The following is a 25,041-nucleotide window of genomic DNA, read 5'->3' as shown; positions in this document are numbered from 1 at the left end:
GACTGCAGTAAGCATGAGCCCCCCCTCACTAATCATTTGTTAAATAATGGTCTTACAGCCCAGGGGGGTGCTATTACATTTGTAGGTGAGGCTCATCCAGCTCATAGAAAAGAGATTTTCTACTTGTGGGTCAATTTTCCAGCAGTTGATGGGAACACTAATACGTTTCATCATTATACACATGCTAATTCACCTTCATAATACAGAGCATATGCATACATAGAGAACTTTCTTTTCAAGACCACCAAAACTGGCTTGATGGCCTCCTACAACACTACATGTTAGACTAGGTCCTCTGAGTAATGATGGTCCTACCTGGCCTCAATTGGCCACATATACACCACATTCTGATGCAAGCACCTTGGCAGTAGCTGAGGTTCGCCGCTTATATGTTGAGCTTGCAACAATATATAGGCTCTTAGTACAGTTTGTAATGCAAACATTAAATACTAACCCAGCAGGTGCTGCTCCAGCACACCCGCACAAAGTCACACCAGGCATTAACCCTGCGGCAGTGCATTCAGTTGTGCATAAGGCACCCACCAAATGTGAAGAAATTCAGTTTTGGTTACCTCAAAAAAATAACTGCACTGGAAACTGTGCTTCCCCATATAGGACCTCAAGATGAACACAGAATTCTCACCATGTGCTCACCATTTGGAATGGTTCCCGCAGTGGATAACTGCAACACTTGGGACACTGTATTTGCCACGCTCTACACTTTTGAACACAGCACACCAACACTTGTCAATCTTCTGGAAGTGTTAAAACAAAATCAAGATGAATACGGGGTTGCCCCAACCCTGGATTTGGAGAAGCAATTAATGGGCAGTAGCACCAGCAGTGCGAGTGCGGTTCCAGGATGTTCTTGCACAGGATCTAGAAAGCGAGCTGCCTAAAATTATTGGTGAAACCCATGCAAGATAAGGTCAGGATAGTTTGGGAGTCAGACCTAGTAAACCACAATTACAAGGTAAATCCAATAAGGATTCTATCAAGGAAGCAGCTGAGGGTTCTAAAAAAAACACTGGGATAAACAAAAACGAATATTTAAACAAGCATTTGCAATGCACTGGGTCTCGCGTTTGCTCGAGTTAGAGCTATTAGCGTTTTCAATTCTTAACTGGACTCTTCTTGACACATAAATTGAAAATGAAAAGTAAAACAGATGGCATAAGCTAGTCAATTCAAAGTGCCACGGTTGCCATGAGCGTGAGAGTTACTGACTCCCTGCATGAATGTGTAGAATGGATCGCGGCTCTGATGAGAGGCAAACTGATACTGGATCAGGGGCCATCACACGCTATGAGGACGCATGACGTAGTGTGATGGCCAACAAAAATGTTCACTTAGTGAAATCGCCTGGGAGGGAACTCAGCACACAAAGGAGGGACATTTCACAAAAGGCACCAATAAAAATGAAGCCTTTAAAACCAGCACAACAAAGAATGAATAGCAAGAGTGGGCGTGGTTAAAAGCCCACGGAGAGATTACAACAGGCCAGAGTGCCTGCGCGCTCAACCCTAGAAAGACAAGGGAGAATCTCCGCAATTGGAGACCCCTGAAAAACGTTGCAATTTAAGAAATCTGGACAATATAAAAACTCCTGATAGATATCAATATACTTATACACGTGAATCTTGTTCTTTTCAGGACTCACCAGATAAAGTGAGAGAGGTAGGTGATCAGAACAACAAACAGAGTACGTGAAACCGAAAAAAGATTCACAACACTCAGCAGATGTTTCAGTTAAAAAAGAAGAGAAACTTCCACAACAAAAACCCCAATTCAAAAAGGAGGCAGCTATTTCTGCATGAAATGCCATACAAGATGAGACTTTTACTGAAGAACAGGAATTGGGCACTGGCTCTACTAGACAGCGCAGCAAAGGTGACAATAGTTCGCCGGAATCATCTACAGCATCTGGAGGTAAAAGCAACTGGTGACTTCATATAAGTCGAAACTATGGACACGCACCTCCACCTACCCTCCCCTCCCCCAAATAGGGCAAATAAAATAATAATACAATTAGAGGGAGACATTGAGCGCACAATTGTTAGAATATTTTGGAAACGATTACCTGCCATTTCTGACATTTTGTTAGCCGAAAAGGATTGGCTGCCAGAATTTGTCCGAGAAGTTCCACGGGGGGGAACAGATCATTAAGCCTTCCTTCTCTCCCCTAGTTCCTATGGAATTAGTTGAGTCATACTCATTCGATTAAGCACTGGCACAGGTCCCCGCGCTGTATCGCAACCATGTTGGGTTGGATAAAGATTCTCCTTACCACATAATACCAATAAGGTCCCAACCACTGCCTCAACCTCAATATTCTATTAAGCATGAGGCTAAAGCTCCTGCAAGAGAGATTCTAGTACCAGGGTGTACAGCCCTGTGTCTAACCAATAAACAATCCTTTATTTCCTGTTGTCAAAACGGACCATTCATATAGAATAGTCTTAGATTATAGACATTTAAACAGTCATACAAGCACATTTGCTATTCAAAACTCACACAGCACTCATTAACAATATAGTGCCCAAAAAATACAAAACGACGTTGGATATTTCCAATGGCTTCTTCTGCCAAAATATAGACCCTGAAAGCAGGGATTTAACAGCATTTAGCACCTTAGGCAGGCAGAAAAGAATTCAAGGCATCCACAGGGGTATAGGAAACAGTCCTGGGCTGTTTTCAGCTCGTGTAGTATCTATTTTACATAACACTGACCATGAGGCGTTGTCCTATGTTGATGACATCTACCTAACGGATGATGAGCTCATTCACCACCTGAAACGGGTGGCCCACATTGTTGTGGGATTTGCCAAATGCGGCTATAAGTTTAACTTTAAGAAAACAAAAATTGTCTCTCTCAGTGTCCTATTTTTGGGTTATGAATTGTCAGATGAAGGCAAGAGCCTAAGGCCCCACTTTCTAGAAAAGTGCGTACAAGTGCAAACACCAAATACCATAAAAAAGCTCCAGTCTTTATTGGGTTTTTAAAACTTTGGTAGAATTTATATTCCAGATTATGCACAATGCATTAAACCATTATATGATTTAATACATCCTGACTTTTCAAATAAACATTGGACAGTCAAACACACACACATTCTCAAAGCATTATGACAAGACATGCTTGCAGCAAAACATTTACACACAAGTACCTACAAAACACATATGGTCATCAGAGTAATTGATGGTGCTATCGGTTTCACCTATATAACATTTAATGAGGGTGATACCTTCCCTATTGCATACAAATTACACTTGTACTCCACAGCTTAACAATGCTTTGTACCCACACAAAAGATTCTGACTGCTGTTCAGACGGCTATCAATAAGGAGAAACCTCTGGCTCACGGAAAACACATTATTGTCGTCTCTCCGATCCCAGCCCTCGAGGCTGTCACAAAGGCTAGCATTCTAACGCAAAAGCATTCCATCCACGTTGGATTCAACAGGCAACGTCTCTGACAGCTACCGATGTAGACAACATCTTCGATCCTAAATTACAAACTAAAGAATTCCTTCAACACAAAATGGAATATCCGAAATTGGCAAACACTTTGCCAACTGATCAATTTCAAACAATTATTTAGACAGATGGTTCAGCCCAATCAGACATAAGCAGTAAGCATCAATACTCCGCCGCTTGTGCAGCTGTGAGTGGCTACCTGAAAGATGTTGAATTCCATCCACAAAATACTTACACGCAGACCTTGGGGGACTGTACTGCACAACTAGCAAAAGCTCAAGGCTCTGGAACACAGTGATCCAGAACAGCTAACACTGATAGTCTGCGATTCATATTACTGGGCCCAGTCCTTTAATGAATACCTGCATTACAGGCATCAGAATGGGTACAGAGATTTAAAAGGCAACACAATAAAACACAGGTTACTGTAGGGGAAAGAAGCAGACCTGGAGGAAACGCTACCCAGTGCCCATGTAGTGCACACATTGGGACATCAACATGTAGGAATACACATTGCAGGCAATACCTTGGCTGATGAAGTGGCAAAGTCAGCAGTAGCTACAGCTTCTGCTGCTGCAATAATGAGGTTGGACGAGGTAACACTTGCTGCTGTGAAAGCATCGGCCAATGGCAAGCCATAACCAAAGGCATATCCTGCCAAATATACCTACCGTATAACTAGCCTAAACACTTCCCTAGTAAAGATCCCAGGGGTGGGTGATCATGTGATACAACCAAGATCAAAGATATGTGTTGATAAAAGTGGCACATGAGGGAGTTGCTTCTGCCCATGCAGGTGTGGTGGCTACTGTTTATTTACTGCAGAAATGCAACTGGTGGACAGGTCTATACAAACAGAAAAAACAATTTCCTCTACTGTGACATTTGTCAGCTAATAAAAGGGTCCACTGTTAAACCCCCACTATAGACTCCCCTTCTAATTTCAAACAAACCATTAAATTGTGGTCCCCTGACACCTGAAGGTGCTTACAGATATATTCTAGTCTCTGTCGACTCATGCTCCAGATTTCTATGTTTAACACAATGTGAGGCCCCTCTGGTACAAGTTATACTTTTGTCAGTACAATAAATCAAAAATCAAGTGAGTGATGTTGTAACACAAGTAAGTCAAATTCAAGTGAGTTAAATTCAAAGGAATGCAGTCCAAAGTTTCACATAAATCACTTCACAGTCCAATCTAATCCAGAGATTTATTAGAAATGTCTTCTACTTTACAGCATCGTCCATGGATAAACACTTCGAGCCAACACGTGTTTCGTCATGGGGAAGTTCTCTAGTTCCCAACGACTTCTTCAGGGCTTTTGTTTGTTAGCTAATAGGAAGAATACGATGCCAGAGTCCACAACCGGCGTCCATTGACTTATATAATTCCCAATTATAAGTAATCGTATGTAGCTTCAAGAAGTAGGTCATATATCTACCCACACACGTCCATTTCCTTAATTGCCAAGAATCCAATACTTGAAAACACCGTTTCATTCAATGCTCTTATTTGTCAAAAACGCTCAAGGTTCTGCGATTGCAGATTGACAGAACGCCATGTTGCGAGTACGCATCAGATTTCTATGGGTCTGGCCACAACGATCAGCTGACGCTCAAACTGTTATTAAAGATTTGCAAGTCTTTATCAGTACATATGCAGTTGCAGCTTTTCACTTGAACTAGAGCCCTGCTTTAGCTTCAAGGACATTCAGGGACACCATGGCTTCGTTAGGGGTCCAACTACATTTCTCGTCCCCTACCATCCTGAGAGTAACAGTGTAGTGGAACTGAAGAATCGAGACTTAAAGCAATCCTTGACAGCAAGAGTATTAGGTACAGGTCGTAGTTGGCTTAGTCACCTGTATGGAGTCCAGAGAGTACTTAAAAGTCTGCCCAGAAGGTGCTTGGGAGGGCACACCCCACATGAGGCATTGTTAGGGACACAATGTATGTTCCAGATCTTGATGGCTCTAGGGCAGAGGCAGCAGACACACCTTTTGACATAAATGAATGTGTCACTATCTTGCAGGAATAACAATAGTTCTGTGACAAAAACAAATGTGTCGCCTCCTTTTGACTAAGGGATGCCCCAATAACATCTACAGGCTGGTTCTGAAAGCTGTGAATCTATTTCGAGAAAAGAATGGTGTGAAGGAGTTTGGTGCATCATATTGTGCACCGGTTCCAGTCCTGGGAATACACGGTACAAAAAGTTAATCTATCACCACTGCCTGGATCAAAAGAAGATCACTTGGTCTACACTGGTAATGTCAAGTTACAGCATATGGTAGATCATTCACAGCACCCCTAGTGGACTCCTGGGAACTTCCTGAATCCCTCTCACTACAGACCAGGATGTTCCTCTACAGGTTTTGAGCAGCAATGCTGACACTTCCCCGAGCTTGGGGAGGGTGGAAAATTATCTTTCATTAGTACAACCATCTTCATCTGAAACAAGAAATGACAGAGATAATGAGCACTACAACTCAAATGGATGGCATTGTTTTCTACAAACCACCAAGGAAGACTTCTGTTAGTTCTCCACTTCCTAACACAGCTCCCACTTTTGCACTAACTGCTTCTGGATATTATGCGTATCAACATGATTCCTCCTTTGACTCATCCACTTCTTACGCAAAACTATTGTCAAGAGCACGTAAGCTGATAAATTGCCTTCATTCGTCCATGGAACTATCTGTGGCTTTAACTATCTGTACTTGCCTTTCTTCTTTGGATTGGGTTTGTCATCGTCTTTTTCTTACTGATACACGATCATTATCTTCCTGAACTCTCTGCAGTCGAACTGGTGGATGAGATTCTAAAACCAGATTTTACTTCTCCTAAGGTCTGTCGAGACTTGCCCCTAGTGAACATTTCAGCTATACCAATTCCTGATGGCATTGTTTGGGATAAAGTGTCTTGATATATTTGGTCCGACTGAAGTTACATGAAAAACATGTTTTTAAACTTTCTTTAAATTATGTAATAATACCTGGGGTTGTTTCTGATGACTAGGATGTAGAAACTCTTAATTCTATGCTATGTGAATTAGAGTTCTTTACTGTACTTGAAAGTGAAGACATTACCAAACAAAAGAAAACATTTGGCAATATGTTCTATTACAATTATTATGCACATCATTTCATTCATACAGCAAGTACCAGAAAGACTATTTTTGAATATACACAATGGAAACCTTGTCCTACACCACCAATGGGGAGTTCTAAAACATATATGGATACGTTTACATATTATTGTGGGGCATAATGTTCAAGATGCTACGTCCTATATTACTTTAAATCACTGTCAATGCAAATGCACAATGTATTGTTGACTGATACAAAATTGATTTATTCGGATTCCTATGTTTCCCGGTTGGCTATAGAAGGCTATGAATATTGGATGAAGTCGATTGACTTAAAGAGTGTTTGGGGAACTAAACATTGGCAAATGAAGGGAAGATTCATTTAGAGCATGCCTGATCCCGATACAAATGATATGTTTAAATGACAGTGAAGCAGACAAGTTGTTTAGGCTTTGCAAAAATTAAAGATTTAAATGCGCCCAGTATCCCCACTCCTGCCCAAGTTTTACAAATGGCAAAATACATTAATGCAACAGAAGAAAAACTTAATGAGTGGGTCCAAAATGGAACTTTCAACACTACACTTTTATGTCCTAGTGGATGGTTATTGTGGCCGATAGACACAAATTGTTGTCATTCGCTTTTTGAAAACTCCACTGGGGATTTTAGAGCGAACAGACCAGACCCTCGCTATGCGTTATCAGAACATTCTGGTACTGTGAAAACATACAGTGCGGGAAAACTATCCCAGCAATGGTAAAAAAAAGTTCCTCACTAGATGCTGTAAAAACACTTCAGTCTCCTGCCTAATAACAGACTTACAAGACTTTCTGTTAGGCCCCACAAGAAAACGTAAAAAGTGCTTCTTATAAGCAATTTACAATGAAATTTGGAAACTTTCACAACAAGAAACCACAGCTCGGTTAAGGTAAATAGATCAAGAAAACTTACAGAAAGCATTAGTCGTAGATAATGTGATTAACTCCTTGCCCAACTGCATATACAATCTTAACAACATAATTTCTTCTGCAATTGACATTATGCAAACTGACATGTTAACTCTACAACATGGACAGAGTCAACGTAGGTCTATTATGCAGTCAGGTTGAACACTACAAACATTAACAAATGGTTGCATTATGTGGCATTATGTCAAGCCTAAGAACCTGTTTGCCGCATTTAATTTGAAGCAACAACAAATAATAATGGCTAAGAAAGAGGATACTTAAATTATGCTGAACATTGAGAAATTTTAAACATTGCCTTTTACTGTGGCGGAAATACCATCTGCTGTCTGGCTAATTCATAGGATTATTTATCTGCAAATTTCAACACATCAATTCACACCCTGCTTGAAAGACATTCCTGTAGGCAGATATGAAAGGTTTGGAGATAGTTACATTCATGAGGTGTGGGAGCGGCCCTTTTCATGCAAATGTTTCAATGCCATGAAAGAGGTCTTTCTTTGTGGCAGCAAATGCTAGACTTCTGTGAGCCATTCAATGGTTTGCAAACAGCTTTCCTTGCACAGAGCATGTAATGCTTCAGCAGCGAATTTAGCCTGTAATCTGAAGGGAGTTCCCGTCCCCCCTGATCACTTAGCATTCCAGGTGCTCTCAAATGGAAGTTATGTACTTCTAAACAGTGAGGGCTGTTGTGGAATGCGAGCTCGAACTGCCTACGTAGGTTGGGTTTCCCAAATTGTAACTCGTTGCGGTAACGTCGTTTTTCCCCCTACGCAAAAGACGAAGTAGAAGACATCTGGCCTCATACTGCTACTTCCAACATAAATTTTAACAAGCTGAGCAGACTAGTTCAGAAACATGTAGCCCTGACATCGGCAAGCGAGACCTACGCACTTCACGTGGCAATGTAATCCATGTAAACATAGTACCTTTTAAATACAAACTTTCCAGGACACTTTGGTGAACTCGTGGGATGAATATTTAATGCGTCCAATACTACTGGGATTGTACACTTTTTTAAGGCTGTTGGTTCTGGGTTCATCAGCACCCTTTTCATCTATATTTGGCATAGTACCCTGAGCCATACACTTAATATTTTCAGGCATTTGTGGGGGATTCTCCATTACTTTGGCCCTAATTGGTGGCATTTTGCTTTTGCAGTTTTTCATTCGCAATGATTGCCACATCTGAACAAGAAGGACTGATGGCGCTTCCACTGGTGCAACTGTGTAATGAACGCATGATGCAGTATTTTCAAAGCACCACTCCGTAAGGAACTGGAGTGCAACTGATCTCTGTCATTCAGACCGGTACTGAACTGTGTGCAGCCCATGTTTCGTTGCCTTTGGTGCCTTTCAGAATGTGCACTACAAATGTGCCTTTCTATGCTGAGCTCACTTTCACTGTTGATGTTCTTGATGAGGGCTCATTACCAGACATGCGCGTTGAGAGTGCGCTTGCTATCGGAAGCCTCCTATGAGCCGCCCTTTGTGGATCAAGTGGCTCTGCGCACTACATCTTGCAAGGACTATTGCCGCCTCAGCTGGAGCTGAGGTTTTGGAACAGAAGTGCTCTTTGGTTTTCCTTGGCACAGATTTGATTGCTTTAACACCTGTCAAAGTGGGATTGTTCCTTGATTCGATTGTCCTAGATCTAGTTGGCACTTTTCAAAATGACTTTTAAGGATGAGATTTGGCTTTTAACAATAACATTATTATATTTTAAATTGACTGTTTTAATATGGCCTACTTTGAGTATGCTTACTGGTCAGCTTGGACATTTATATATTTTAATTCAATTTTATTGTAGTTTGGATTGGGTTTTCCTCTAACACTGTGCACCAACAAGGGGAGGGTGCTGCAAGGGTATTTTGGCAGCTTTTATATGGGCACATTATTTTAGCCATAGTCCTGCAGCTTGTGCCTTTTAGCCTAGTAACAATTCATTTTATTTTCTGAGCAGAGGCTCTCTTCTGCGGTGATGTTTTATTTTCCTTTATCTCATTTGCTTTTAGCACAGAAACTGTTTTCGTTCCTTTCACTCTGGTATTCTCCTTCTGTGCTTTGCTCAAGGCTGTCTCCAGTGTGTTGTCAGTACAAAGTGGAACATCTCAATCTTTGTCACTTCATGAGAAACATACGTGTTCTTATGTTAGTGCAGGTTTCTCATAACACCAGCTTTTTTTTATTTTTATTATAAAACATCCCTCTGCCCCCTATACGTTAGAGGGAGACCACTACTACCACATCCAAGTATGGAGGATGGTATCTTATTAGGGATCCTGAAGGGTGGTATAGGGCTAACACTGCTGTGCTCTAATAGTACCTAAGTGGCATAGGTAGGAATCCTGACACTTGGCACTCTGACACTATGGTGGGACTTTTCTTGTGTTTCATTTTCCTTGTCACTTCATTGCTATTATTCTGTTTTTATCATCCTAATCATTGCAGTACAAGCTATTTTATCTAGAACGCAGTTGATTCAAAAAAACATATTGAACCGATTTCTGCTTCCGTTTGTCTTTGTATGTGTGAGACAAATGGAACTTAGAGAAAAGGCTGAGATCTGTTTCACCACGATTTCACAGAAAAATCAGAATGCAATGCGCAATGTACTTTGTCGACTTGGTAGGATTACAAATTGACAGTATGATTCCAGGGTCTGGAACTGTGATCTGCATGTCTCTGGGCAAGTATCAGCCACCTGAGATTTTCTACCAGGTAATATGGAAATCAAAAGAAGAAACACACCATTAATAAAGATGCTCCTTATAAATCAAATGGATGCACAAGATAAATATAAATAATGGTTTATTCAGAAGCAAATGCCTGTACTTCAAAGATGGTTTGAAATCCTAAACTACACCTAAATTTCAAAGTAAACCAGAAGGAGACAAATCGATATTTTGTTTCTAAAACACTTGTGATACTCAAACACACTTTAGTCTATAAATCAACAGCCCTAACTTGGACCTACTTATATTTGTTCTTCAGCACACACTTACACTTTACCAAAAAGGATTTTACAGAAAAGCTATAAAGAACCAAAACCACACAGTTCCAAAAGAGAGGAAAGGTGTGTCTTCAAAGCAACACAACACTTAACTTTTCAATAAATCATATCAATGATGAATTACCAGCTTCAGTTATGAAAGTGTAAAGGGAGTTGACATACTGAATTGTGTTGGGTCTGATTACAGTAGTCTACATTACATCAAAAATTTTGTAACAATAATGCAAGTAAAAGGTGTTACTCACCACTTCAAGGGGTATGAAGTGCGACATAAATGCCATAAAATCCAGAAGTGAAACAAAAATATATTGATGTAATATCAGCAACTGCAGCTTCCTTGGGACCACAGGATCCATCAGCCCAGGGCCCTAGGAGGCAGTCAGTGGTGCTCCCTCACCTGCACTTCATCACTCCATCTAGTGCTATAAAGTGCTCCTGGCAGTCCCGCCGTGCAGGACCTGCCCTGGCCAAGGGTGGGCCCGTTCAGCACCATCAGCAACCAAAAGAGGCCGGGCTGGGCCTCATCTCTTGAATTTACTACTTTGTGGGTGAGTCATTGTGACTTTATGAGCTTCTCCATCGATAGGACTGAAAGGTCTGACTATTCTTTGAGGATTCCTAGACCCAGACTATGTGCCTTATACCTTAACAGTTTAGTTCTTTCCTGGCTTTGACATTTGACTCTGGCACCAGGGGGACAAGACCTGGTTAAGTTCCCATTTTGCTCTGTGGGGTGTTTTGCAGGGATCTGTGGTTTTCAGCATCTACTCTCTCCAGCACTGTTAAACTCTGGTCTGTCGGCCTCTGGCTGAGAAGCATGGGTACAAGGAAAGAGGAATCTACTAATATGAGGGTCAGGTGCACCAGGACAAGTAATACCATCTTATAATTTTCTCTCCAATGTAGTGGGGACGCTATGTGAGGAAATTTTTTATGCAGAGAACAACTTATCCAATCCCAACAAGCCTTGATGCCCCCTGTTCCTCTTCCAAACCATATTCCTATCAATACTGTGGGTCCTTCTCTGGATCAGCCACAACCCCTAGCCACCACCCCCACAAATTATGAATCATGGAGTTCTTCCTCCCAGCTCCTGCACAGCCACTGACTGATAGTATGGGTCCTAGAGCAGCCGCTTCAAGGAGTGTGGTGGGGAATGGAGCAAAACCCAAAGCCATGAGGGGGACACATACGTTCGATCAAAATCTAGCACCCAATAAAGTCACTAGTAAGCAAAGAGATACATCCCCAGCAGATGGAGGGAATTTTTCACCGTCCATCACTTTCTAAACTTGAAAGCAAGATCCTAGGGGCTCTAGACATCCTTAGTCCGAGTGTTGTAGAGTCAAAAGCCAAGGCCACCCGCCTAGGAAAGGGAATGGAGGACATTTCAAAACAGTTGGCTTCCACACCCCAGGAACGCACATCTTTGTCCACCTCTGCTTCACTCTAGGACCCAGGTAGCCCCTAGTACTATGGAAAGTGCCTCACTCTCTCCCACTATAATGGGGGAGGGGCAAAGCCAGGTGCCCAGGTCAGCTCCGACCCTTTTTCACATGAGTCCAACTGTTCCCCCTCCCTAACTTCTGGCCACAAGAAAAGAAATGAGGGCTCAAGGCTACATCCAAACACGTACCCTTGTCAAATCTCTATGGCATTTGACAACCAGAGCAAGCACCATCATCCAGTAGATAAGTGGTCCCTGGGTTCCAAATGCAATGAGGTGGTCACCCAGCTTCCCCCAGCCTGCACACCATATGTGGTTGTCCTTACTAATGTACCCACACGTAATCATCCAGAATCAGATACATATATCCAAGTTAAGAATAAGGTGGTGCATTGGCTGTCCAAAAGGCTCCCTAATAAGAATAGTCAATGGCTATACAATGAAATCGTCATGCTTAGGAGAACTGGTTGGACTGGTACTTCATCAAAGTCCATGGAGCGGAACTGTATCATTGTGAATTTTGCTAATCTATTTACGGCAGGTGCCATCTTAAGATATATGTTAAGTTCATGCTTGCCACCCCTTTTGCCATCTCTGTCTTTCCCCTTGGGTTCTTTTATAAGCCTAAGAGAGTAGGGGGTGCCTTTCTGAGGGAGATCTTTCTGCGTCGATTGATGTCAGCCGCATCCAGATCCTCCTATGGGCAGTACCTCCCCACCCTTTGCACGATCGCTCTGATGTGCTGAGTGGGTTAAATGCTCCAGACTGACTAGCCACAGCTGGCCCAATGTTACTATGTCCTTTCAGTGGCTAAGAATCTTGAGCTGGAATACAGCGTGCGCCCAAGGCAAACTAGGGATACTGACTATCGCTTTTCTCTCAAGTTTTGATATTATGAAACCTACAGGAAACTTGGAACATCATATGTGGATTGTTCTTATTGTAAATGGTATTCCCTACTAAAGTAGGAGAGCAAGAGGGGGCTTGGTCACCTTTGTGAAATTAGACCGAGTATCCAATCCCATATTGATTCGTCCCACTTCTTCCTGCTTTTTGGGAGTTTACTTGCCCCGCAGCCACCACTTATCCATCCGCTGTATTAACATTTACTATCCCATTCATAGGAAGGAGAAAACAGATGTACTCTCTGAAGTGGGCAATTTTCTTGATTCATTCTTTCTTTCTTTCTTTCCCGCTCAACTCAGTTTGTGGTGTTGATTTTATTGAGGACTTCAATCTCTGTCCCTGTAAGGAGTGTCATTTGTATCATACAGATGATCCAGATGTTCCTTCGGAAGACCAGGTCCACGTGAAGCACACTGCCCCACGGACATGTTAAATGACTTGACCACCCAATATAATCTGGTCAACCTCCTCTCCAAAAAAGCCCTGGAACAGCATACTGCTATACCTACATTTATAAAGGCCATGGTGCTGGCTCCACTATTGACTATATTTTTGTCTCAAGGGAGGGTTTCTCTTTTTTGTTATGTTTTGGACTGGTTTGGAATACACATATTGACCACAACCCTCTAGCTGCTGCAGCTTTTATTGGGGGTGGGGGGAGATGGATGGGAACAGGGATTAACTGATTTTTACAAAGTCCTAACCAAGCCAAAGGACCAGGGTCGCAGGATAAAATGTCATCCCTGAGGAATTCAATACTCTTCTGATCCAAACATGGCAGGATGACTGAGATTTGCTTTGAGGAAGATCCCCAGATTCTTACGATGATTGAACATATAAGTACATACAGTAACAATACTTTGACTAAACAGACCCCAGGGGGCCTCCCTAAACCATATAGATGGTTTGACACCCATTATGTCAGGGCCAAATGGGTGTTGGTGATGACATTAAAATGCATACCACGGGACAGGGCCGCTATTAAACTTCCTAGAGCAGCTTTTAAAGCTGCTCTTGACAAATGGAAGCTGGAGCTGATGAAAGAACTGTTGGATCATCTGGTGTTAAAAAGCTCCCTGAATGATAGAGCCAGGTTTTGGGCCGTACTAAATTGTTCCTTTTTTAAAGATGATCAGCTGTCGGATAAGGCAGCTACAGTTCCTGCCCAGGCCTGGGCGAATCATTTTACAGGTCTTTATGACTTGGAGGGCTTACAGCCTTTACCTCTACTCACCGTTACTCCTTTGACAGACATGTTCACGGTCAAGGTGGAGGAGGTAAGACTCCCCCATTCACTCTTTGCCACTAGGTAAGGTCCCTGGAGACAATGGGGTTCTAGGAGACGTTCTGAAATTGCTGGTGAATTTGTGGGCTCCAGTCATTATTAGTTACGCTAAGGCGGCCATCAGCGCCTCCTAACATTTCTAAGACTGAACATTTTTCAGGGTGTTGGGTACTCTCAATCCAATCTGCCTCTTTGTACTTGTGACAATGTTTTTATCTGTACCTCCATGCTCATAGTTCTGCTTTGCCCAAAGTTCTCTGCCCTGCTAAAAAAAATTATAAAAACTATTTTGTCTGCATGAGGAATTAAGCAAATCAGACCGGCCAATCTATACGTGCAGCTCATGACCACACGAAACCTGTGCTTTCTGATTTCCCAATTTTTATCTAGGGCTTTGTACGCAACCCGATAGTACTGTATTCTCCTGTTTTAGGTTTATTTTAATGTATATTTTGATTGTAAAGTTTTAGCTTTAAGTGATTTCTGTTTTATACGTGCTGCTATGTCGGTTCCTTTATCAAAGTTTGTCTATAGTAGCACGGACACATTTTTATTGTACACTTGTATGATCTTCTCTGAAAATCAAAAAAAAGTTTATTGAATTGAACTGTGTTGATGTAATAAAAATGTAATTTAAATCAAGCATTATTTGAGTAAACGTCAAAAACATCTGTTAACACCCATTGCTTCTATAAGCTCACCCTGTAATTATTTGGTGGATTTAAAAATCAGCAATAAGACTCGTCGTAGGCCCAACCAATCAGCATTCTATCAGTTCAGTCATCAAGCCATTTATACATGTGAAAGCCAGGCAATTAGCCTTCTTCCAACCAGGGATACAGGGATTTTCAAGGAAGCACTTCAATAGTTAAGGAGGTAAGGAATATCAAACACCTCTGGAAGAACATTCAACCCTCACCAAGTTGTTCGTGCTACAAAATTAAAACAAACTACAAATGAATGAAAAATTGCATGTGCTGTGCACACTATTATGTAGGAGGTAACTACAACATGTTAGTAGCGAACGTGACATTTTCTAATTGTGGGAATACCTAAAGTGCAAATTTAGAAAAAGAAAAAAAAAAAACTCATGCAACCTGGAAAGCACTAACGGACAACAAGAGGGACTGGAGAAATTCATATGAACTCAATGGAGGGGCAGAAAGAAGAGAATGTTTACAATGGTGTGAGGATCCATGGGTTTGTCAAGTTGTTAATTTATTTTGAATGGTTTGTGCTTGTAACTGGTTATTAGGATGAATTGTGAAACACAACTTTTGGTCAAGTTGAGTGGCTGCACACTTCCTTTGATACTCTGACACCAGAAAACATGAAGCCAGTACTCTACTTTGTTGGAGGAATATTTTCTAGTAAGATACGGAAAGCCTTACATTAACAGATACACAGGTACACAGGTGCACGTTATGGAGAACTACCTTTGGCTTTTTGTAGAACCCAGACAGATACCATTTCACTACTTTCTTTAATCGATTGTACGCATTCTCCTCTACAGCAGCCCTAGGAAACACAATGAAAAGGCATAACATCAGGGAGGTTTGTAAGAAATAATATATGGAAGATAAATGTACTCAGTTGTTCGATGAAAAATATGTATAACATGTTATGGAAAATGATAGACACATCAAGACCTAGGTTTCTAGGCCATCAGGCAATCTGCAATAGTCAAAGTACGGTATACAACCATGGAATCAAAGTGTCCAGAGGAAAAAGATCATGCTAAATAAATCTGAATTATTATGTTTTTCTCAACTAAACACATCTTCACCAGGAAGGATCAGGGACATACAGAAATGTTACTGGGTACGATAGTGAATAATAGTATATAAGTAAAAACAGGTAGCCACCAGCTTTAGAATGGCATTCAATTGTGAATTAAAAACAGAGCCAGAGCATTCTTTGTGTACTAATCACATTGAAAGCTAGAATAGTGTTTTGCCACATTCCAATTCCATCCTCCATAAAAATCTACAGATTAAGATGATACAATCATAGACCAATCCCCCAAAATGGTGAGAGAGAGCCAAATAAATAGCAAGAAGTGATTCTAAGATAAATGTATCCCTCCTGTATAGGTATTTTCTTAGCTTGGTTTCTCTAGGGTACCATGTGCAGCAACATCTTTCCAAGCAGAAAGGTTGCCCAATACAAAAGACAAAGCCCACTCCTGTGGGGGCTCCAGGTGTTTTACAGCATTCACTAGGTTACAAAAGAAGCACATCCTGCATTCTTCATCACACAGATCTTCATCAGATGGAGCGTATTTGCCAGTGAATATATAGTATCAAATTCTCACTTGGGTCGTAAGAGTTTCCTCCTCCATTTCTCCATGGTTTGAGAACCATTAACAAAGGAGTAAATTAGGATTCCTTTCAATTCTATTCTCTCTCTGCATCTAACTCCCTCCAGCACTCGATCGATCGTTAGTGCCCTCAACCATGAGGATCAGTTTGAGAGTGCACCTCTATTTTCTGATAACACGGCAGACAACTTATCTTCAAAACATCTCTGCAGAAATTCCTAACTATTCTGCCATCTAAGGGCTCATGCACTTACCTAGCTCACCATATCTTCATCCTGAGGGACGCCTGTAATCTGAGATTTTTCAGTACCTTTAGTCACATGACTCCTTGAGTTACTCCCAGGCTTCCTGTATGTCTTTAGTACTGTTTTTAGCCCACCTTTTGGTCTGCTTGACTGTTAGGACAGACATCTCTAACTGCAATTCTCTCCCTTTTTACAGAGCATCAAAATCATAAGAGAAAAATATTATATAAGAAACAAAGGGAGAAATGAACATCTGAATACTCCACAACACTGTCCAGGGGCCTAAATTAACTCTTTGGTTTGGAAAAAATACTTGGAATTTGAGAGGAGCAAGAACATCATGTGACAGGAAAAGTTGTAATGTGAGACAAATTGAGGATATGCACAGAATCGGAGCATGCTATCGAAGCATATATTTCTAAGTATCTGGATTGCACAGTACTGAATGATTAAGATAGCTGAACCTACATGCCAGTAATGTATTCAATTGTTTAGGATGTTTCTACCAGTTTTGAACTATGGAACATTCAACATAAGGGTTGAAAACTGATTGCTTCTTTTTCAAGGTTCCAACACTGATAATTGTCTTTAGTTGGAGCTTCTGACACTTTAAAGGAAAACAGTGTATTATATTTATCCTATGTTGCATTGTAAGAATCTTGTCAACACATCTTTCAGTAGGCTGTGCTCATTATTATATACCTGTTATCCTTACAGTAGCCAATAAAAGCACCAGGCTTTCATTTTCTTCCAGTTTTCACTCAGAAGTGAATTGATGAGTTCAGGAGTTTCACTGGGGGCTATCAAAGCTAGTTAAGTGATATTTCCATAGCGCAGGTTTGACAAGAATATCTTTTCTACATATTTGGGTGCTGTTTTGTCACTCTGCTATAAATGACTGGCATGACAGATTTCACAGGAACATCAAGTCTCCCACTGAAGTGTGTTGTTCCTCAACTTGAGATAAAGGTTGAGATACAGTACTTGCTTTACAAACAAGTAAAAGTTACAGTTGTATTGTTTGGCTAGTCTTTTTAAAAAAAACGGTCTTGTTCAATGTACGGTATGTAGCATCTCATCTCCATTTCATTCGTTGGGAGAATAAGATTAGATTCTTATTGCATGCAGGCTAAACTGTTTGTTTGATGTACAGTCAATGAGGAGTTTTAGCAGTTACACTTCAATCTACATGAACCTTCAGTATTTTCATAGATATTTTTGCTTACCTCATATAGAAGATGCAAAGGAATACAATTCTCTACACTGTACTCAAATGGAATTCTTAGGTACCGAACATTATCTTTAGTACAAATTAAATTCCAGGCTTCAAAATATTTGGCTTAATTTCAGCTAATAGTAAAATGCTTTTAACTTTGTACAGTTGATAGTGTAACAAGAAAATGATCAGAAGGTATCACTTTATGTTGGAGGTGGAGAAGCAATAATTTGATTGAGATTAGCGATAACTACATAACGCTGAATAACATAATTGTATAGTTGATATAACCCTCAAAATGTACATGTTCTTATTTTCACTGCCAGCGGTTCTTATGCTATTAAAAAGCTACAAAGGGACAAGGAACAGCCTTGCCACATACCTTTGAACAGCATAATTGATTTATCTCCCGTACATATTTTACAGAAGTGGATCCTCATGCAGAGACTGTGGGTGTTGCAGAACTGAGCCCCAAAATGCATTTAACTTAGGACCCAGAATAAAATGTTTCAGGATATGTCAAATGCATTCTGAAAATGTATTCAAGTATCACTCCCTCTGACCATTTACACTGAACTACTTTAAAATGTTAATTAGGTGTCTTGTTGTTATTGCCATATCCTAAGCATCTGAAACTAGTATGAGCTTTGTGCACAATTTTCTGGATTAAAAAAAAAAGATGCCGTATAACAGGCCATATTTTTGTGAAGATGTAATAGCTTCTGTTTAACAAGGTATCTGATCTGTAAATTACACACTCTAAAGGCTCCTTTTTAATATATTAACATATTTGATGTTTTCATTTATTTGGGAATAGTTTATCCAAAACATTGGTGTCGTAACTTTAACATAAGAGGGGAATAATTTTCATAGTTGTTTAGGAACTCATTCAGGAGGCCATCTGGTCCTAGTGTTCTTTCAGACTGAAAAAACTAAAAGATTTTCTCAACTTCTTTTGTAGTGACATCTCTATTTAGTTAAAACCTATTTTGTTCTGGTACATTTGCTATCTGAACATTGTCAATGAAGGCATCTCTACTGGGTAGAGAGAAGGAGGAGCTTTTAACAAGTTTTGTGACAGTTATAAAGTTGTGTTAATTTCAGTGGTCCACTGCTAATCTTTTATAATTTTCTTTTGTTAGACACTTGTTTCAATTGTGAGATTTTTCCTCCTTTTGTCTGCTCTTTCCTTGTAGTTATGCAATATAATATAGTGCGAGTTCAGCTTTTTTAAATTAAATGTATTAATATTGTAGATAACTTTCTCCAACCCTATCCATGTTTTTTAACACACCCTTCTTGCATTTATACATTAAATTCCAATCCTCTCCACGTTGAATGAGGTGGGGGAACAATTTCACTGAGTTTCATTTTCAGTCATTTTATTTTTTCTGATATTTAAGCATAGCTGATACTGATGTGCAGTGTTGGGCTACAGGCAGCACCAGTTGTCAAGTAAGTAGTCAATTGAGGAAAATGAGTACTGCAACACTGAGCAATGGGTGATTTCTCTAGTTTTTTAATTTAAATGTCTTCCAACTGTCTGTACAACCTTATCCAGTTTTAAAATTGTACAAATCGGTGAGGTCTGTCTGACCTGTTTCTATAGCTGTACCACGTATATCTATTACGTAGTCAGGTTTAATATGCTAATACATGAACGTATTTGAAATAGGATCATTTCTCTAGAAAAACCAGTAAGTGTGGATCTAGTGTTCCTATTTGGTAAACAGATGTTAATAATCAAAACATTTTAAAGGTCTGTTTCCATAAGTATCAGTAGGCAATTTCCTTTTGGCTTGGCTTTTTTTCTGTGCCATTATTCCTTTCACATTCTTTTGAGAAATATACAAACTTGTTTGATTTGTGGTGGGTTTCAACCATGTCTTTCCAGTCTTAATTGGACTTGGTTTCGTTTTATTACCTCCTCTAAGATATGTTTATTGCAGGAGGTACTACATCAGTTTTAACTATCTTCAATGATGTAAGACATTTTTTGAGAGAGGCTGATTTTCTTGTGTAAGTTATCTGTACTACCTCCACTAGGCTAAAGCCAAGGAAGTTATAGTCCTCAAGTGCCTCACATGAAGATCAGCCTACCCTCTCTCTCTCTCTTAGTTTGTCAGGGGTTGTCTTATGCATGAAAAATATCTCTTTTGGAAGGTTTAGGTATCTTGGTGAGCTGATTTTAAGAGTTAATGTATAGAGTTGTAAGTGACCTCAGCTCCATTCCAAGAAGGCTGCTGCCGTTTCAATCACAGTGCAAACTATACAGGGCTAGTTTGGTCTCCACAGGGTTGTGTCTCAGCAACAAAGTATCCTGTCATTGATGGTGCTCAGCTTTTGTGATGTCCAACCTCTTCCAAAACCACACTCCAGAGCGTTACTCAGCCCATTTCAGACCTCTGTCTTCCACAAGGGTTCAGCGAGTCATCTCAGGTTGTCCTCCATAGATCCATGGTGAATGTGGTGGATGGCAGAAAGCGGCAAAAGGCACAAACAGCAAAAGCTCCACATTTGCAATGTTCTATGATTACCATCTAGGCCATGGCCCTCCACTTTGTTTTTCAATTCTAAATCCATTCAATGTCATATGTACGTGGCTGCCCTTATTTTGGGTTACAACAATCTTTTGAACCAGGGACACCACAGCAAATGCAGACTACAGTAGTCATCCTGCAAAATGCTTTTTGCTCAACAAAACCCGGAGTAAACTCAGTGTCAAACTTCTTGTAAAGCTGCCTTGTATACAGCTGTGATGTGCTGGTATCTTTACAACAAATAGAGATCTATTTAGCAGTATGGTGAGAGATATCAGGGCTGGTGGTATGGAGCTGGAAGTTTACTCTTCAGATGGTGTACAGGTCATATGTGATGAACCCAAGTTTAGGAGGTGTCATTGTCATGTTTAAGAAGCAGAGATCAGAAGAGTCAAAATAAAAATGTTTTGGTATAGGCTGGTCTAACCATGGGTAGACAATAAAATCAATTATTTCCTTGCAAGCATATGGTTTGAAAGTAGGAAGCCTGTGGACTGGAAATGCATTTTAAATATGCTTGAAAGGTGCATGAGCAAAGGCATAGTTACAAAGAAGGCAGGGTCTCTATAGTTAAGGGAGATATATCAAAGTGCACAAAATCAATTTTTGAAACAACTACTCGTGAAAGACATGTATCTGTAAACCTTGTATCAAAAGGTACAATTTGGAAACATAAGAGACAAAAGTGTTTAGTCAACAATACAGGGTCTTTGCAAACTTGAAAGTAAATGGCAAGCGAGGGGAGCGGGCCAAATGAAAAAGCGGAATGAACTTACTCGGACAGAAAGTCTGCGTGGTAGTAGTAATCCGAGAGTTTGTCCAGGAATGAGCGGGGTTCCAAGATAAATGTAGGCAGGACCACCTTTGACAGATCCATTCCGGGACGGACTTGTTTCAGAAGAGTCCAAATAAGACTTTTGTGCTCCTCCGACACAGTTTCTGTTTGGCTAGCCTCACCTGCCTTCAGAAACATTTTAATTAATTTTGCAAACAGAAAATAAAAATTATCACAAATGTCCAGCACTACAACAGAAGAAGACATTTCCACACAAATGATCAGTCTGCATTAACATCTCATGGGGATTATGTTTGTAGATAATGGTGGGGATCTCAGAGCTCAGATCAAATCTTACATGCCGAGATTGCTTGTCCTCCCAAGTTACATCTCACACAAACCAATCACATAGGTTAAATTCCTTATGCTTTCTGGAATCTACAAGCTATCCATACTAATGCATTTGCCAGTTAAATGAAGGACAAAAGGTTACACCACATTAATGCTTGTTCCTTTCACACATTTGAATTCATTGTTATTTATGGCTTCCATACGAAGCCTTTATGGTTTACACCACATTCTTAATCTAGTAACGGATTGCTATGAAGTAGCAACAGTTAACAATAAAATCGATTGCCCACTGTTGCTACATCATAATGGCCTTCCAGGCCCAGCTGGCAGAACTCAGAGCCTGTCAGTGCACCACTGCTTTTCTTCTTCGACTGACAGCACAAATGCAGGAGGATAGAAGACAGAAAAGGTGGCTGGGGTTGGTTAAGGATGGCAGGTATGGTCTTTTTTTCACTTTTCGGTCAGGGAGATGCCATATTATGTATGGCTGCAGGAGTGAATGTTTTGGGGGCCTTAAATAATGAAATTATAGATGAGTAAAAAGTAAATCACAGGGATGTTTTCCATCTCAGGGTTGAGTTACTTCATAGAGAATTCGAGTTTTATTCACGTTTTCTAGTTGATGCCATTCAAAGCCCCTTGGTGAAAAACATCCATGTAATTTACTGATACTCATCTAATTCCATATATTGAACTCCATTGTTATTAAGTCACCTAAATCAATTGAAGAAGTCAATGACAAGATGCACAATAACAGAATAGATGTAGAAAGAGCCCAGCGGGGTCGAATTAAAACAATACATTAATTTCCTCAACAGGAGACACAGGCACAGCGTGAGAAACTGTTCAGTTTCAGAGAACATCTAACCTCCTAGGTCGCAGTCCTTACCTCTCCTAGCTCCTCATTCATTTCTTCTAAATACAACGTCTCCTTAATTATGTCAATAGGCTCAGGGTCAATGAAGGAATCATCCTGTCTCTCTGATGTGTCGCTGTCACTTTCCTCACTTTTTCCAAGGCCATCGTTGTCTGACTCATCGTGCTCATGATCGTTTTCTCGGTCGGATTTATCAGAGTACATGTCTGTGTCTTTAAAATGGTGTCTCTCAATTTCACTGTCATTTAACCTTTAATAAAAACACAAGAAAAGGTGAACTAATCACAAATTAGAAGTCTGGGTATAAAAATACTATTACTACGACTAGGCCTGAAAGGCCAACTGGATCTTTTTGACATCTGCAAGTTGAATGTAGCAGATAACCCAATGACTGGCTTTGCAATCTCTACTAACAACAGTCAAACACACTACTCACTCTTGTAAAGCACAGCACGCAAGCATTGATTTAACTGGGGAATCCATCACCAATATTTACATTTATGTTTTAACCATGACAATTAAATGGACATTGTCCATAAATTAGCATTAGGTATATAACAGTGAGATTAGCTGAACCGATCAGAAGTCTTAGAATGCTGGGATTTATTGCTGCTGTATGACAGTATTTTAAGATCAGTGGGGGAGAGAAGCAGACTCTTACAATGAATGGGTTTTGCTGTCTTTATTGGGTGAGACTAGGGAGGGTGGGTGCCAATAACATTCATGTAGGCCTACAATTATCACTTGCTCTTGCCTTTGATCTCTAACTGCATGACTGGAAGTTAACGTTTCAGTACAAATCCTGAGAAGAGAAGGCACTGTCAGACTGACAACTGGTAAAAGAGGATAAAACACAGATTCATGAGACAAAGGCCTGGTTTGTTGGCCCTCTGTAGAAAGCTGACATTAGGAAACCAGCTCAGAGCATTATAGGCTCAGAATAAATTGACAGCTTCACAAATAAAAAGTATATTTTAAATCAGAGTATACATTTGCTCATTGATGATAAGCTAAGATGCTCCAGAGACTAAAAGCTTAAGATGAAGTTGAAAAAACGAATTTTGTTCAAACACAACTGTGATGCATTTCTCTCTGATGTGCCATTTGTTGCATGTCCTTGTGCACAGATGGGTGACAGTGGTAAGTTTACACATTTACGTTTTATTGTATCTGGACAACTGCACTTTGGATGAGGTGAAAATGGGAATATATGCAAAGCAGGGGTGTGTGCTGGTGTGTCCATCTTCCAATGTACCAACGGAAAACTAGGTGTGTTGGACGCAGACACTCCAAATATTTCAATCTATTCTGCTTTTAACATTTACAGAGTTTATTTATGACAAGACCTGGGTGCACTATCTGGTGGCAGTCGCTACTAAGAAACAATGGAAACCTCTGCCCTCCCAGGATCAAGCACCATTAAAAACTAAACAGAGAATTATTCCACCCTTAAAGCAGCCCACCTTATTCAGAAGTAAAGAGAGGTCTATTTTTGCCACACACTTCCATGCACTTGCAGATTTTGTAGGGCAATTTGTTTATGCATTTGGAGGGATGCTACCTGATGCTACATGACCCCTGGCCTGCTGACATCCTCAACTATACTTTCCTAGCATTGTAAAATGTCTATTGATAATTTTCGATTCTGCATCATGGTTATATGCAATAATCTTTATAAACTTAAATAGTCTGATTTCTGTAAACAAGCCCGTTGGAATAATTGATTGTTGTGTATCAAACTGCCCAGCCTCCGGTGAAATACTGCCAAGCTGTTTGGATATATATTCATGTTAAAGAACATAATGAAAAGCTTTATGCAGAATGGAGAGGCTTCTGCGGTTGATTAAGGACCCCAACACTGAATGACACAGAACAACACTAAACTTGCGTGCTATAAAAAAATATCAGTCAGATGTGGACATGCACTACACATCTGCTATCATTACTTGCAACTCTCTTGGAAACCGGGGTCAAATGTATAACTACCATCTCCAAACTGATGCTTTACTGCTCCAGATGGGGATCAATACTACATGATTACATGTTCTGGCAATACATACACATGCTTAAAGTTCTTGCCTTATGAAATGCCAACTTGTTTATTTATTTTAGGTATTTAATGTATACAAGCCTTCTTACAAGGAGGAGCAGACTGATTTACGCACAATATTTTTTTTTGCAGAAAGAGTATTCCAACCACAGGATGCTGCCCATAGTAGAGCACTGCTTGTAGGATCTGGTTGAAACCAGGCTACAGTGACCTGGAAATAATTGGGGGAAGGAGAGGAACAAGTAACTTACCTTTGTTGATTCTCTTTCTTGTGGATATTCCATCTAACCGCAGGTTCCTCACCTTGTCAAAGTCTCCAGGGGCCAGACTGGACCCAGAAATTCGAAAAGCAGTGTTCCTGTGATTAGGAATGTGGTGCCATGTGGCTCCACGCAGTGTCACTCCACTCCGGAAGTGATGAACCGAGCCGCATATAAGCACCACCCAGGCGAGCTGACGTCTGTTTCTTTATATCCATGTTCCCAA

At 40.4% G+C, this 25,041-nt stretch overlaps 1 protein-coding gene across 3 annotated transcripts in view; it reads right to left on the bottom strand.

The window, feature by feature from the left end:
- The window catches only part of OSBPL8 (oxysterol binding protein like 8), a 943,374-nt gene that overhangs the window by 181,698 nt on the left and 736,635 nt on the right, over positions 1–25,041 (bottom strand). For all 3 annotated transcript variants that reach the window (XM_069229570.1, XM_069229571.1, XM_069229572.1), the window contains 3 exons: positions 22,518–22,755; positions 21,279–21,463; positions 15,618–15,699 (listed from right to left, as the gene is read on the bottom strand). In XM_069229570.1, coding sequence (XP_069085671.1) covers positions 15,618–15,699; positions 21,279–21,463; positions 22,518–22,755 — 505 coding nt within the window. The remainder of the gene's footprint in view (positions 1–15,617; positions 15,700–21,278; positions 21,464–22,517; positions 22,756–25,041) is intronic.

This window comes from Pleurodeles waltl, chromosome 4_1, assembly GCF_031143425.1.
Source record: "Pleurodeles waltl isolate 20211129_DDA chromosome 4_1, aPleWal1.hap1.20221129, whole genome shotgun sequence".
NCBI lineage: Eukaryota > Metazoa > Chordata > Amphibia > Caudata > Salamandridae > Pleurodeles > Pleurodeles waltl.
This window is presented reverse-complemented; position numbering and strand designations above follow the sequence as displayed.